Source organism: Micropterus salmoides, unplaced genomic scaffold (assembly GCF_014851395.1).
Source record: "Micropterus salmoides isolate LMB-PRFRI ecotype aquatic unplaced genomic scaffold, ASM1485139v1 Ms_hic_scaffold_6, whole genome shotgun sequence".
Taxonomy (NCBI): Eukaryota; Metazoa; Chordata; class Actinopteri; order Centrarchiformes; family Centrarchidae; genus Micropterus; species Micropterus salmoides.
In genome coordinates, this window is record NW_024044348.1 from 3,799,752 (window position 1) to 3,814,454 (window position 14,703).

General features: G+C 40.0%; 2 protein-coding genes across 3 annotated transcripts in view; one reads left to right on the forward strand and one right to left on the reverse strand.

The window, feature by feature from the left end:
• arfgap2 (ADP-ribosylation factor GTPase activating protein 2) lies at window positions 1–13,560 on the forward strand. 2 transcript variants are annotated; one of them, XM_038701762.1, is made up of 17 exons: window positions 1–126; window positions 2,787–2,905; window positions 3,184–3,256; window positions 3,403–3,534; window positions 4,674–4,754; window positions 5,304–5,409; window positions 5,799–5,855; window positions 6,648–6,698; window positions 7,499–7,551; window positions 8,990–9,126; window positions 9,376–9,507; window positions 10,100–10,228; window positions 10,392–10,544; window positions 10,649–10,775; window positions 10,924–11,011; window positions 11,549–11,673; window positions 11,796–13,560. In XM_038701762.1, the coding sequence occupies exons 1-17, from the start codon at window positions 55–57 to the stop codon at window positions 11,814–11,816; spliced, it is 1,656 nt and encodes a 551-aa protein (XP_038557690.1). In that variant the 5' UTR covers window positions 1–54; the 3' UTR covers window positions 11,817–13,560. The 2 variants fall into 2 exon arrangements, with proteins under 2 accessions (XP_038557690.1, XP_038557691.1); XM_038701763.1 differs by lacking the exon at window positions 6,648–6,698.
• Window positions 13,488–14,703, reverse strand: part of pex16 (peroxisomal biogenesis factor 16) — a 16,639-nt gene continuing 15,423 nt past the window's right edge. The window contains exon 11 of the mRNA XM_038701764.1: window positions 13,488–14,220. Within this exon, the coding sequence (XP_038557692.1) occupies window positions 14,162–14,220 (59 nt within the window). The 3' untranslated portion in view covers window positions 13,488–14,161. The remainder of the gene's footprint in view (window positions 14,221–14,703) is intronic.

Genomic DNA, 14,703 nt, shown 5'->3' on the forward strand with positions numbered 1-14,703 from the left:
GGCACGCGGGGATCCGTAGTGACGCCACTTGTTGGAAATTGTCAGAGTGGCAAGATGGCTACGGAACCAAATAAGACCGAAATCTTAACCATTTTCAAAAGATTAAGATCCATTCCTACAAACAAGGTAACCGAACCAGACGCCGCCGTTGTGCGCGTATCGATCTGTTGTTAATGCGGCTTGTGTTGGCAGCTCGGCGCGTAGCTTCGTGTGTCCCGTTAGAAGCGATGAGCTGGACGGCTAACTGAACGTTAGCTAGGCCTAGCTGCACAGCTAACGGCTGCTAACGGCTGCTAGTCTGCCGGTAAAGCAGTCAAACATAAAGGCCACGTATACGATTCGTGTCTGCCGAGGAAGCTAAGCACCTAACCCACACTAGGTTAGGGAAATGACAGGAGAATGTGTTAACTGGTTGGACTAAAACTCTAAGATATATCTAAAATATATGACACGCAGTTTAGTAGAAATGTTGACGTTAGCTACACATTATCGTAACATTTGATGGTATTGATCCATATGTCGCTAGCGGTGTCAGAGGCGTTTTGTTCGGTTTAATATTAGTTTACAGAAATGTTATATACGTTTATTTATATTTTATAGTGATGGGGGTTTGGGTATATGGTTTGCAACAGTGTGAATCAGATTAGCTCGTTTTGTTTTTCGTAAAAAAGGACCCTAAAGAAAAAGGTAATGTTGGTTGTAAAGAGTCACTCTGTCCCCCTTTTCAATATATATTTTAAATAATGGAAGATAAGGGCTGTAACGTATTATTATATCTCATTATACAATAATAATGCCAGTCACTTTCATCATCAGCCAATTAATTGTTAAGTGTATAGGATTTTTAAAATGACAGACCAGAGGAAGAATCAAAGGGTGAGAACTTAAAATGTCTTGTTTTGCCTGATCGACAGTACGAAATGCAAAGAAATACATGTTACACATATACGAGAGAGAAAACCAGCAAATCCTCACATTTGAGAAAACTGCAACAAGATAATATTTGGCCTTTTTGCTTGACAAAAAGCTTGACTAATGCTAGCAGTGTGCTGGAAGGGCTGCCTGCCAGAGCCATATGTTCAGTTTAATATTAGTTTACAGTAACGTTATATACATTTTGATTTTATAGTGTTAACCCGAAGTGGTTTATACTGTACTGTAGGCCTGGGTATAAGGTGTCCAACAGTGTGAATCAGATTGGCAGGTTATGTTTAGTTTTAGTGGGACCCTAAAGAAAAAGGTAGTCTTGGATGTAAAGCGTCATTTTGACCCCTTTTCAGTATAACTTATAATTAATTCTCATTGCGCATTAATATGCCTATTCATTTCCTGAATAATCATTTAATTGTTTATAGTCTATAGGATTTTAAAGTGACAGGCCAAAGAGTCCAAGTTGAAAACTTCAAATGTCATGTTTTGTCTGACAATCGTATCCAACAGAGAAAAGCAGCAAATCCTGACTTTGGAGAAAACTGTAAGAAGATAACATTTGGCATTTTTTCTTGAAAATATTACTGATATGGTGAATTACTTGACAGTAGATTAAATGATCTAAGTGTTTCAGCTCTACTAGAGAGAAACACACAAAGACATTGTGGGCAATCCAAGATGTCTCAACACTTCCCCATTTTTTTGCTGTAATCTCAAGGTGGCTTGGCCTTTAGTTTTCATCCCATAATGTGATTACCGGTTGTTTTTATTATTATAGTGGGTTTTCCATGGTTATTGATGTATTTGCGTTTATTGCTTCCGCTGTTCCGTCTCCCAATGTGTCTGTGTTTTTATAGTTGGCACTTGACTTTAAGCAAATGATCACTATAGTGATACACTTTTTACATTAATATTTAAATTAATTGAAGTGTCTCTGTGAATGGGAACCAGAGCTCTACTCTACATATGGCACAGACTATGACTATTTCTCCTCATCTGTTGCTCTTCTGAGGTTTTTCCCTATCTGAAATGAGGATCAGTTCAGGCAAATCAGGTTGTTTAGACCTCTGAGGCAAACTTTCTTTTCTTTTCATGGCAGTTTGCCATAATGTGATAGTGAAAGTATGGTTGAGATGAAGGGAAATGTGGGGATGACATGCAGCATTGGTCCTGGGGTTACATGGTATGCGTCTTAAACACTAGGCCACTGGACGCCTACGCCAGCTACATAAATTAAAGCTGAAACGGTAAGGCTATATATTGATAGACAGAAAATGAATCTGTAACAATTTTGATAATGGACTAATTGGTAAAAGTTATTTTATAAGCAAAAATGCCAAAACTTCATTGGTTCCAGCTGCTGAAATTGGAGTATTAGTCTTTTAAGTCTGATATTCTAGTAGACTGAATGTCTTTGGGTTTTGGACTATTGGTCCAAAAGACAGAACAAGCTGTTTGAATATGTCAACCTGGGCTTTAGGAATTCATGATGAGCATTTTTTTATATTTTCTGTTGACGGACACGTGGTCTATAAAACACAAAATAATTGTCAGATTAATCAATAATGAGAACAGTCGTTAGTTGCTACCTTTAATAAAAATAAACAGTCTTGCCATGTATCAGATACATGCTACACCATCAGCCCGCCTTTACTGTAACCAAAATGTACTCAACCTTTAACAACAACATGGAAGAGAAAAACATGCAGTTCACTGCAGGTAACATGCTTTACTCACTAGACATGTTTTTGTTGTTTCACGGTTGTTGCGTTGCTTCGAAACAGTGTAATTACCCTTCCCATGTTGAGTACTTCTGGATTTCATAACAGCTGAATGTATATGCTGTTTGTCTACAGGTATGTTTTGACTGCGCTGCCAAAAACCCCAGCTGGGCGAGTATATCCTATGGTGTGTTCTTGTGCATTGACTGCTCTGGCATCCACCGCTCCCTGGGAGTGCATCTAAGCTTCATCCGGTAGGTTTCAGTGTACCACAAGAATGATCATAGCTGTCAGCATAACACCTTAGTGTTCCTGATTGACAGTTTTATTGAGCGATTTGAGAGAAAAGCATGAGCCCTACTTCACTGCCAGGTACAATGTATGCATTTCAGCTACCATCCGTGGTCAGAGGAATGTGGCATGTGAACACATTATACGTAACTACACAGACTCTTAGTGTTTTGTAAGGCTATAATCAGGTGTACCTAACATACTGGAGTGTTGACTCCATATTCTTCCCCTTTTCCCTCAGGTCCACCGAGTTAGACTCTAACTGGAACTGGTTTCAGCTTAGATGTATGCAGGTTGGAGGCAATGCCAATGCGGTAAGTCAGACTGAAAATTTATTAAAAACTGGATTTGTTTTTTATGTTAATGACTCATGTTCTATGCAGTGAAATTTGATAGTATTGTTTGGGCAGATTTCTGTGGTGTTTGATGTAATGCAATGACTTTCTCCTTCCGTCTGAAGACTGCATTCTTCCGCCAGCACGGCTGCTCCACAAATGACACCAACGCCAAGTACAACAGTCGTGCAGCCCAGATGTACAGGGAGAAGATTCGGCAGCAAGCAAATGCTGCGTTGTCTAAATATGGCACAGATGTGAGTATCGGTCACGTGGAAATGTCTTATCATGTAGCCTAAATCATGACTTCATTGTAGACCATGTGTCTGATCGATGCAGTCAGCAGCGGCCTGCCAGGCTATATCCTGGGCTTTATCGATAAAGCTACAGTGCAGTTGCCTTTTTTGTTTATTATATCTAAACATCTAACAAATGAACTTTCAACTTTTGTTCTGTGGCAATGAAAGCAAACCACATTTCAGCCCGTTTGTAACTTGCAGGAGTACACATGCCATCTGACGCAGCACGCCCGCCTTTATTAATCCTAGCTAATCCTGCAATGATTAATCAGTTAGTTGTCACCTATTACATTAATCGCCAACTATTTGATAATTGATTAATCAGTTTTAGTAATTTTTACAAAAAAGAAAAATATCCCCTCTGATAAACGCTTCTTAAATGTGAATATTTTCTCGTTTCTTTGCTCCTCGATGACAGAAAACTGAATTTCTTTTGGGTTGTGGACAAAACAAGATATTTGAGGACGTCTTGTTGGGCTTTGGGAAACACTGATCGACGTTTTTCACCATATTCTGACTCTTAATAGGCCAAACCACTTATCGATTAATCGAGAATATAATCCACAGATTCATTGACAGTGAAAATAACCGTTAGTTGCAGCCTTACACTCAGTGAACCCTTTATTGGCCCTGGAACATTCAGAGCAGTGTGTGTTTGCATTAAGGTGCCTGTGTCTTTTATTCCGAACACATATCCCTCCCCTCTCACCCACTCTGTGCCTGTCAAATAAAGCACAAAAGCTTGAAGCAATCTTACCAAAAAACACAAACCCATTGGGAACACATACAGTGAGCATTAGAAGTTTATAACAACCGAGTGGCAATATGTTTCTGTTTAGTAACACGCACTCAGTTGAAATAACAGAAATGAACCTGTGTCCTGTGGATGGTGGACAAATTACATAAGAGTGGTTATCTTTCGTGATTATCAGTGTCCGAGCCATGTTAGCAGATCTAGTTCAGAGTCCAAGGTGTGTAGTAGTGACAGTATGTGATGATCACATCATAGGCAGTATTACAAACACAGGTCCTGTGTGAACATAATCAGTGGAGTTGTCTCATAGTAATAACAAACACTCTTCTTCTCTTTGTTGCAGCTGTGGATTGACTCTTCTGCAGGAGGCACTCAGGCGGCTCCTGAGAAGAAAGAGAGTGACTTTTTTGCTGAACATACACTGGTTGGTTTGTTTTTGCAAGGTCATGACCTGCTGTGTCTTTAGTATTATTAGTTTGTGATAATAAATAAAAGTCTCATATGCAGGGAATGTTTTTTATTTGTTTTTTTAAATTATTTTAGTAAAGGAGGAATTATTTGAGGTTGATATTGAAATTCAACAGTTTAAAAACATTTAGGCAAATATTTTATATATGTATTTTATAGTTTTTTATATAAATATATTCAAACATTTTGGAAAAGGATCCCTTTAATTTGAGAATTAAAGTGTTGTGACCAAGGTGGTAACTGTAAAAGTCACTGGGAATTGAATTAGTATCAATATCAACTGCGTAGGTTTTGCCTGTAAAAACACTAAAACTATAATCACCATTAAATGACGTAGTGTGTTTAGCCTGCATTAATAACACATTGTTGACATATCTGTACTGCAGTAACCCTAGCCCTATGTTACCACAGCTGATATAGTGTACGTTTTGAATGTACCTGGCTTTATGAACTCTTGTACACTTAATTGAAAATATTATTTATTTATTTATTTTTATGTTTTCAGCCTGCTAACGACTGGAGCATGGCGCCGCACTCTGAGCCAGAGCAGAATGGAGCCACTGTCACTCCACAGCTGACGGACACAACGGCCAAAGGCCAGGATGACAACCGTTAGTAAAAGAAACCTATATATTACTGTCAAAGGTGCACTTGACCGATTTTATTTTCATGAGGAGAACTACTCAGCCTCTGAAAACAGTTGTCTTTTGTGGCTCTGGGGGGGGGGGGCTGGCAGGACTTTACGAAACATATTAATTAACTCAACATTAAACTATATCAGTATAAATGGTATTGTCTAATTTTAGATCTCTTTTGAAATGATATCGGTACGTAGATTCTGCAGTACATAACTGGGTGTATCCAATTTGACTGCAGCTGAAATATCAGCCTAATATATCTGGAGATGACACTCAATTTAGATTATTCAGCAAGCTGTGGAGTAAGAGTCAGGAATATTTTGTTGTGTTGCTTGAAATGTTTTTAATTTGGTCCTTTCTAGAGCCAGAAGAAGGACCCAGCATCGACGGTCTGAGCACATCACCCAAAGCCTCCATTGGTGAGTCTGTTAGCTTGATTCTGCCTCCGTGCGTAAAGGAACAAACCTGTTGTAATTTTTCAGATGGTCATACTTGCCTCTGTCTTTCTGTCTCTTTATCTCCAAGAGTTAAACAATAATCCTTAAATTCTTTGCAATAATTATCTGCACAAAGACAAGAGAATACCTGAACCCACTTCGCTTGTTTCCCATTTAAATCTGTGTAAACATGATTGACAACTTTTCACTTTCAGAAGACCATCAAAGGTGAAAACATTATCGCTTATATCGAGTAAGAAGAAGAATCAGCTATCAGTGTGTACATACTTTGATTGTCTTTGTTCCCGTCAACATGTACTACGACTGTATCTCACTTTTTATTCCCAAGATGTTCAGAAAAGGATCATTTTTATTATCGATCTGCGATCAGCGATTATTTTCTCAAAATTACTTTCTCAGTATGAAACAGAGCAATCAAATAGTTTTTTTTAAAAAAGCAGTGAATCACCATAAGAGGGCGTAGAGTATACAGTGGGGTTGGGCAGATCATCCAGCGGCGATGGCTGACGGACATCACGATGCTGAGCCGCCATCATGATTGTAATTAATGCACGCAAGACGACCTCTGTCAAATGTGAAAGAATAAAGTCACAGTTTTGACGAGACCAAAGTGACGTGTTGAAATGTCAAATTGGACATTAAATTAGTGTAAGAAGTGTAGAATGTCATTTTTTATTGTTATTGATTATGTTAAAGCGGCTTCTTCTGTGTTTTGGATAATGATTGTGGTCACTGGTTTGTCCTGTCGTGTAGAGGACTCCATGCGTTTGTCATCACTGGACGGATCACTTGGGACACCCAAAGGTGACGAGTGTGGCCATATTGTTGTTTGCGCTGGCTGGTTTATACCTCAGACGCATGTTTCTGTTGCTTGATTGACATCTCATCAGCCGCTTTCCGTTCTCCCACCCTCTGCTTACCACGTAATGGAAATAGCTCAGTTAGGAGGGCATGTGATGGTGTTAAAGCTATTTGTGGTACGTCTTTTGACGTAAATCTTGGTATTCTCAGTCAGACAAGGTCAATGAAGACTGCTGCATTGTGTAAAATGAGAACTGTCATTGTCAAGGTGTCTTTTATCCCTGCAGGTATCTTCCATGTGTGGTTAAGTATTTGGCCGCTAGCATAAGTCTGAAGCTAACATCTCTGTGACAAATGGGACCTAATAATAGAATCAGTCACAATAGTCTGGTGTAGCTGAAAGATGACATAGTGTAGGAATTTAAGTCCCTGCCCTCCTCTAAATATGAACATTTTCTTATGATGCAAAGACTTCTGAAGTCAAACTGACTGACTAACACCTTTTTGTAATGAGAGCTTTCTCAAACTGTCCGTCTTGCTGGTGATTTTGTGAGACCAACGTCAAAAGCTCACTTTTAAATGTGCTGCTCTGACTTACATGTCCTCACTGAGTTTGGAAATTAACAATAAAAAAACAACAAAAGCCATGTTTCTTCTGAGCTGCTGTGTTTTTCTTGCTTTGATTTCAGGCAATTTGAAAAGTTCTCAAGTTGCCTTGTTGGCTGAATGAAGGCTTAAAAGTAAAAAAAAATATATATATATGTTTTTGTTTTTGTTTTTTAATATTTCCACTTGTGTTACAGATGTGAAGCCTTCCATCATTGGAAAGAAGAAGCCCATGGCTGCCAAAAAAGGGGTGAGTCATACTGAGTCATACTTTCACCAAACCCACAAACCTTGTGTTTTTTTGGGAGCTGCCATACATGATGGTCACTTTGCTCACATGGAACATGAGAGACGACATAACGCCGTAAAAATACGGGCACATAAACTTCACCAGTCTGGTACGCCACACCAAGGGAACTCTTTCAGATTTTACATATCTAAGTCTGTTTACGGGTCTTGGGGGAAACTACTGCATATATAATAAAAGCTACCGTTGCACACAAGAATCCCTGACTGAACTGTTGGTGGTTGGGTTGCATTGTGGGTAATGTATGCAGGGTTTTTGCAAGAGTTCTTGTTTTTCTGCATTGATTTTGACTTTATGTTATAACTGTCCATCGTCAATCCGATGCAATGCTAAAGTGGTGCAGTAAACATCCCATACTGCTTTGCAGAATAATGTCTGATGTGTTTGAAAAATAAAAATAAAGTTGGGTCATAAATGATTTAAATTACTTCTATTCTTTCTCCCTCCTTTTCAAATTCAAATTTTTTTCATTCAGAAGTTTAACTGCTGGACAAAATGTCTCCTACGTCACTGGTTTTGATGTTTTCACATGACTTTTGTGTATTGTTTATCCAAAAAAACTAGTTGCGACGTAACTAAATAAATCCTGCTCGTATGTGCACATTTTAAATGTTCCTGTAACCACTGATGCACACTGAGATTCAAAGGTGCCGTAGAATACTTCAGGTTTATACTTGTATTTAGGGTTTCTAGTAGAAAATGTTTACATGCTTTAATGTTCGAAAAAAACACATTATGTTAGCTTTGACGGCTAGCTGCACAGTTAGCCTTGCAGCTAGCAGTCTTATTGCTGATTCTGCCAGCCTGGAAGCTTTGCGCTCGGGGGGGTACAGCAGCCTTCATAAATCACAGAGTTGAGACAGAGCAGCCGGAGGACATTGAAGGGAAAACCAGAAAATATTTACCTTACCTTCCTAACTGTAAAAGCGCTTAATGAGACGTATGACTGCTTCTCTGGAATGTGGGCTGGTCTGTGTAACATTTGGGGACGTAAACATCCCAGATGTTACGTAACATCTAGCGCCTGTTTTTCCGGGGGGCTTTTTGCATGCTCGAGATTTAAATCTGAAGGAGGAAACCGCAGAGATTGAAGCTCACGGTATGTCGGTTCCATGTACTGAACTCTTGGCATAGTTAATTAAAAAGAGTTCTATGGCCTGTTTAATGTGAGCACTGAGAGTTTCCTTGCGTCAGCTGAAGAATGTGAACGAACGTGTGTACATCATTCCGTACAATGAAGGCCATACATCACAGCGAACGTAAACAAAACACGTGATTATTAGCGGAGGTGGCTTTAAATTGACCAGAGGATGCACTTTAACCTGTAATATCTAACTTTAACCTGGAGCTAATCTGTGCACCACATTTCCCACTGTTGCAGCTCGGTGCAAAGAAAGGTCTCGGTGCCCAAAAGGTGAGCAGCAAGAGTTTCTCAGAGGTGGAGAAGCAGGCTCAAGTAGCAGAGAAGCTGAGAGAAGAGCAGGCCGCTGAGGCCAAGAAGCAAGCTGAGGAGTCCATGTAAGGAATTCAAACATATAATCTGATTTCTCTTATTTTCATTTGTGTAGGTCTCTGTTAAAACAAGGATTAATTTAAATGACCTGAACTATAAAAAGTTCACTGCTTATTCCGGTCAGATTTCTTTGTTGTTTCTGTAATTTAGGTTTTTCAAAATAAGAGACAAAACACACACTGTTATGAGGTGAAAGTGTGATTTAAAATCTCTTCGTCCGCCCGCGCTGACAACACTCGTTATGGCTATTACAGTGTGACCTCGATGCGTTTGGCTTACAAAGAACTGGAGATCGACAGGAAGATGGAGGAAAAAAAGCTTCAGAACCTGGAAGGCAAGAAGCGAGAGCAGGCCGAGAGACTGGGCATGGGCTTCGGCAACAGGAGGTAACGGCAAACACAATCTTTTGTCTAGCCGAGGTTTCTCTGCAGATGATCAACTTTCATTAGTTGGAGCAGTACTCGTTTTCTTGAACCTGACATCTGGGCCATTAGTAGGGCTGGGCAATAAAACGATAATGATAATTATCGCATTACATTATTATTCAATATATCGTCAATAAATATTTGCTTTAATTCATTTGAATCGCAAACAAATTAGCACCTAATTTTTCTATGAAAATATTTATTTTGTTGAAAAAAGAGGCCTGAAAAAAGATTAACTAATCATATTTGTTGAAAAAGATAATAGTTTTGAATGTTGTAACTCAGACTTGTGAAGTGATCCGCTGTTTGGCATCAAGTGTTTGTCACATTCTGACCATAAAGAAAAGTTTAACCACATAATTAACCATCTGGTTTCTTCAATTTTCACTCAGGAGCAAGAATCTGCCTTTAAACTTGAATAATGATTTGACATATGTTGTGATAATTATCGATGTTTTTTATGGTGATAACATTTTTGGCCGTATCGCCCATCATGGTTGAGGCTTGAGTGGTGGCGAATGTGTAATCATCATGTGTGTGCTTCCTGTTTCAGTGCTGTGTCTCACTCAGTGATGTCAGAGATGCAGGTGATTGAGCAGGAAACTCCTGTGGGAGCCAAGTCCTCCTCTCGCTCCAAACTGGACATGTTTGATGAGCCGGGTTTCACCTCTGGACCCCCGAAGTACGTCTGACTCCTCTCAAACTGCACCTACTTATTTACTGGCTTCAGTTTAAATCACTCAACCTGCTAGATTGAAATATTTTGTACTTGAACCACAAAAAAGAAGATGAAGTAGGTCCCCAGCAGGGACTCTGTTGTTAATCTGTTGTGCTTGATGTTTCAGATATAAGGACAACCCGTTTACAGTGGGAGACAGTTTTGGATCCAGGTGGGATACTGAGGGAGGGACCGCCTCCTTTACCACCTCCTGGGCTCTGGAGAAAGAGGACCCCAAAGAGGAGGTCACCATCTCTAGTATTCAGCCAATTGGAGAAAGGTATCTACACAGATGTTCATGCAAACGCACACGTTCAGCCTCTGTTTGGTATTAGTGTCCACTGGACTGGGCGCCGCTCTCATGCGGTCTTGTGTTTAATCCAGACTTCCCAGCAGAAGAAAAGCCGAGGTATCAGCTCCGGTGTCCGAGTCCAGTGAGGCCAGACAGAAGTTCGCGAATGCCAAGGCGATCTCTTCGGACATGTTCTTTGGCCGGGAGAGCAGCGCGGAGGTGAGAAACCTCATCTTCACTTCAGTTTAGAATAATAACTAAACTTCACTTACGTTCAAATTCTTGACCGCTGTGAATTCAAGCAATAATACATCCTCCAGAAATTTTTGTTCTACCTGTTTATTTATTGACTGCGATCTTCTCCCAGTATGAGGCGAAGACAAGACTGGAGAACATGTCTGGAAGCACCTCCATCAGTTCAGCTGACCTGTTCGGGGACGGCAGCGACCATAAAGGTAAGACGTGTTTGCTGTACGTAAAGTACAGGATAATGCCCAAAGTGTCCCCAAAATCCCGTAAAACGACCACAGCAATTCATGTCAGGGTCAATGTCTGTAGTCTGTTAGTGTTGATAACTTGACACTTTAGTTTTTAATCAAACAAAGGATTTGTTAGGGACTATTTTCAGCGGCGGATGAATCCACATGTGGCGCTCTAGTGAGTATAAAGGGGCAGCAGGACGGTGCGAGTCAGAATAAACTGCAGTGTGTGTCGTGGTGATGAAGGAACGTGGGTTTTCATGGAGCTCTGTGGCTTTAGAGGAAGAGGAGACATCAGGCTGTGAGGCACTCAGTACTTATTAGTAGAGGCATTAACTGTTGGTTTTGTGCTTTAAATTGAATTTGTTAGGGATAGCGTAAATGTTTCCTGTTTAATTTATATACAGGTTTTAAATTCTTCCCTCATGCCACGTGCTGAAACTGAAAACAAACCTTACGTATGGTATTATGACACAAAGTGCTGCAGACGAGTTCTGTGTTTCTTGCTCTCAGGGAGGGCGTCGGGCTTTGACAGTGTGCTCCCCTCCGGGCCGGACATCGCACAATTCAAACAAGGAGTCAAGACCGTAGCGGGCAAGATGGCTGTCCTCGCCAACGGTGTCATGAATACAATCCAGGTGGGACAGTCATCCTTTTTAAATTGGAGAAGCTGAGGAACGGACTTGTCATTTGGATATCTCCCGTTAGCCTCTACACAAATGTTTGCTCACTTTTTCTGGCTTTGTTCATGTTTTCTCAGGATCGCTACGGCTCCTACTGATCGGCCCCGAGAGGCTAGCAGCAACCTGTGGGAAGACATGCTAACTAACGCCTGTGTAGAGCCAACCAGCCTCCTCACTGACACAAGCATTTTGGCGAAGTAGATGGGACGAGAGCGAGACGGGACGCAGAAAGGATTGCATGGGGAAAAGAAATCGTCCCTCTCGCTCGTCCTCTTTTAGAGACAATTTTACAGGAGTGAAGACAGCGTTTTCTTCTCTCATTCTCATCTGCAGACTCCTGAGTTTTATTTTCATAAAGGAAACGATTGAAAGGTGTAATCTTTTCTAAACCAAGAGTGAAGTTGTAATTTACTGTTGAGATTTTTTTTTTTTTTTTGGGTCTTAGTTTTCAAACTGACGTCGGAGTTAATTCTACTACATTTTATTCCTTATACATAAAGTGTTGTTTTTGATTGATATTATCAGATACTTCATTCTTAAGATGTTTCTTTGTTTTTGTTTCGTTGTGATATTAAAAAAGTTGCAGTATATATTTTCAACTTTAAGGATTAATTTGAACAACAAATCCACAACGTTGCATTCAGTGTCGCTGCTGTACACTTACACTAGAGTTTGTCCACAGGTTGTTGTTTTTTTTTCATTTACATAAAGCACTGTCTTGACGATTTCACACAATTTGTGAGCTTGGACTTCTGAGCATTTCTGCCTGGGTGAAAGTATATGAAACATTGGAGCATCAAACATTTGATGTCCTAGCTGCTAGGGTTATTTATTATCTGTCTTTTTAAAAATGGTTGAACACACAAGTGGTCCAGCGTCTAATTTGTTGGCCACGGCCGGCCCACTCGTGTTCCAACATACATGACAAACGAATTAGAAATTAGTGATTAAACCCAAACAGTAGTTGTAAAAAAAGAGACATCAAATGAGCATGAAGTGTCATTTAAAGTATTTAGATAATAAGGAAAACCTTGATCCTTGAAGTCAGAACGTGCAGAGTCCCAGCTCATAAAACCATGACACGGTTTTGACTATGCATCACCATGTTACGACCTTCGAAGGCGTCTGACTTCGATGTCTTGCGGGTTGAATCTGAAGTCTGCCTCGGTGTACCTCAACCCCCGAAAAAAAAACCACCACATTTTTCCTGCCTTTTTTTTCCCTCCCTCAGTAGTTTAACCTTTTTATTTTGGAAGGCTGATGACTGAAAGTTTACGGTTTTTTTCTGCTCTGTTTCAGACGTATTGGCCAATGAAAAAATATTCCTGATATTCACGGTGTAAAACAAATCGTAATGATTGTACATATAACAGATTTTGAGACAAAATCTTTTGTCTTCGGGAAAAGGAACCGTTTCAGTATTTCTCTAATACTGTTGAACTGAATTTCAAGTGAATACAACAAAAGCCGTCTAGTATGAACCCTTGTGATAAACCACTTCCTCAGCGAGGTGTCACAGCTTACATCTCTTACCAGTTTCCTGATTGTGATGCAGCTAAACCTCAGTACCTTCCCCCTGTGTGTTCCCGGCAGACTTGACATTCAACAAGTTTTTGAAAGGCCTGATGAGAGGTCTGAAAACCGGTTTGTAATTTTCTTTGATAGATCAGATGGTCATATTTTTTTTTTTTTCCTAGCGTGGCCATGCCTGTGTATGTCCCACCCGTGATAAACTCTCCGAAAAGTAACCCACATGTGGACTCAAAGGATGAAACATTAAACTATTTATTTGTAGGCTACAAAAAGAAACTTATTCGGTATGTTAATAAAGATTCAAAACCTCTCCTGTGTCATTGTTTCCAGCGGTAGTTTTCAGTAGCTCAGTTGTTTGTGTGTGCGCGCGCCCTCATCTCTGCAGGAAAACTCTCCAACATTCAAGTAGAAACTCAGTGCCTGCTGGTGAAAATGATGTGTTGAGATTTTGCTTCTCCATCATTGCTCAGCCTCTTCTGGACAAACAATGCTGCAGATTTTGACAGATGACACGAATGGAATGAAACCATAAGATAAAGAGACTGCTTACAAAAATATTCTGCCACGTAAAAACTGTCACAGTATAGATAGACACTGGCATAAATCATGAAGTTGACGCACAAAGCAAAAATCTTAGCATTAATCAAACCAGTCTTGTCAGGAACGGTAAAAATCTGATTACTGAACATAAAGTCGTAATCACGTCCTGTTTATTGCTAACACTGCCTTCTAAATCAATAAATGTAAATAAGAAGGTCCTCGCTGAAAGTGGTAATCATTTCCACATCATTTTATCAGATTTGTGGGGAATTAAGGCAAGTGTCTCTGTCCCTGGGCCTGAACGATCCTTTCTTTGCGGTTTTCCTTGTTGAATTGCAAACATCAGAGATCCAAAAACCTCCAGCGGGTTTTATCCCCAGTTGTAGAAGTAGATTTTCTGCCAGGTGGGGAGGTAATCCATCAGAGGGCCTGAACAGACAGACAGCAGGATCAAAACAAGGAACAGGAAGGTATGCAGGAAGGAAGGTATGCAGGAAGTGTGTTATGGACTAATAATATGTGAGTGGGATAATAGATTGGAAATACACTGAATGGAGCTGCTGATCAGAAAGAATTCAGTTAAGAGTTCTGTTCATAAAATACAACTCTTACAATTCTTTTTAAGTCGCAACGACGGTAGTCAGTTATACCTGGGTCATGATTTTATCATTCTAACTGAAGTGTATTTGTAGGCAAACTATGTGACTTTGAAATGATGAGATTTTGAGGGTTGAAGAATTCAACTGACAAAACACATGTTCATGCGCAGTGAGTGCACGGGCAGAGTACGTGCAGGACAGGAAGGTATGCAGGAAGGTAGAATGTGTTTATTACAGTTCATTTCTGTGTCAGAACATAAACAAATGCTTCCTAAACTCCTCATAATTACTAACTGAGCATGTTTTTCCTCCA

What these genes read in the sequence shown, in the direction of transcription:
- arfgap2 (XM_038701762.1), top strand. Translation starts at nt 55, where the DNA reads ATGGCTACGGAACCAAATAAGACCGAAATCTTAACCATTTTCAAAAGA. An exon ending in ATCACTTGGGACACCCAAAG is followed by an intron (nt 6,699 to 7,498) that starts GTGACGAGTGTG and finishes CTTGTGTTACAG; the next exon opens with ATGTGAAGCCTTCCATCATT. An exon ending in TTCACCTCTGGACCCCCGAA is followed by an intron (nt 10,229 to 10,391) that starts GTACGTCTGACT and finishes TTGATGTTTCAG; the next exon opens with ATATAAGGACAACCCGTTTA.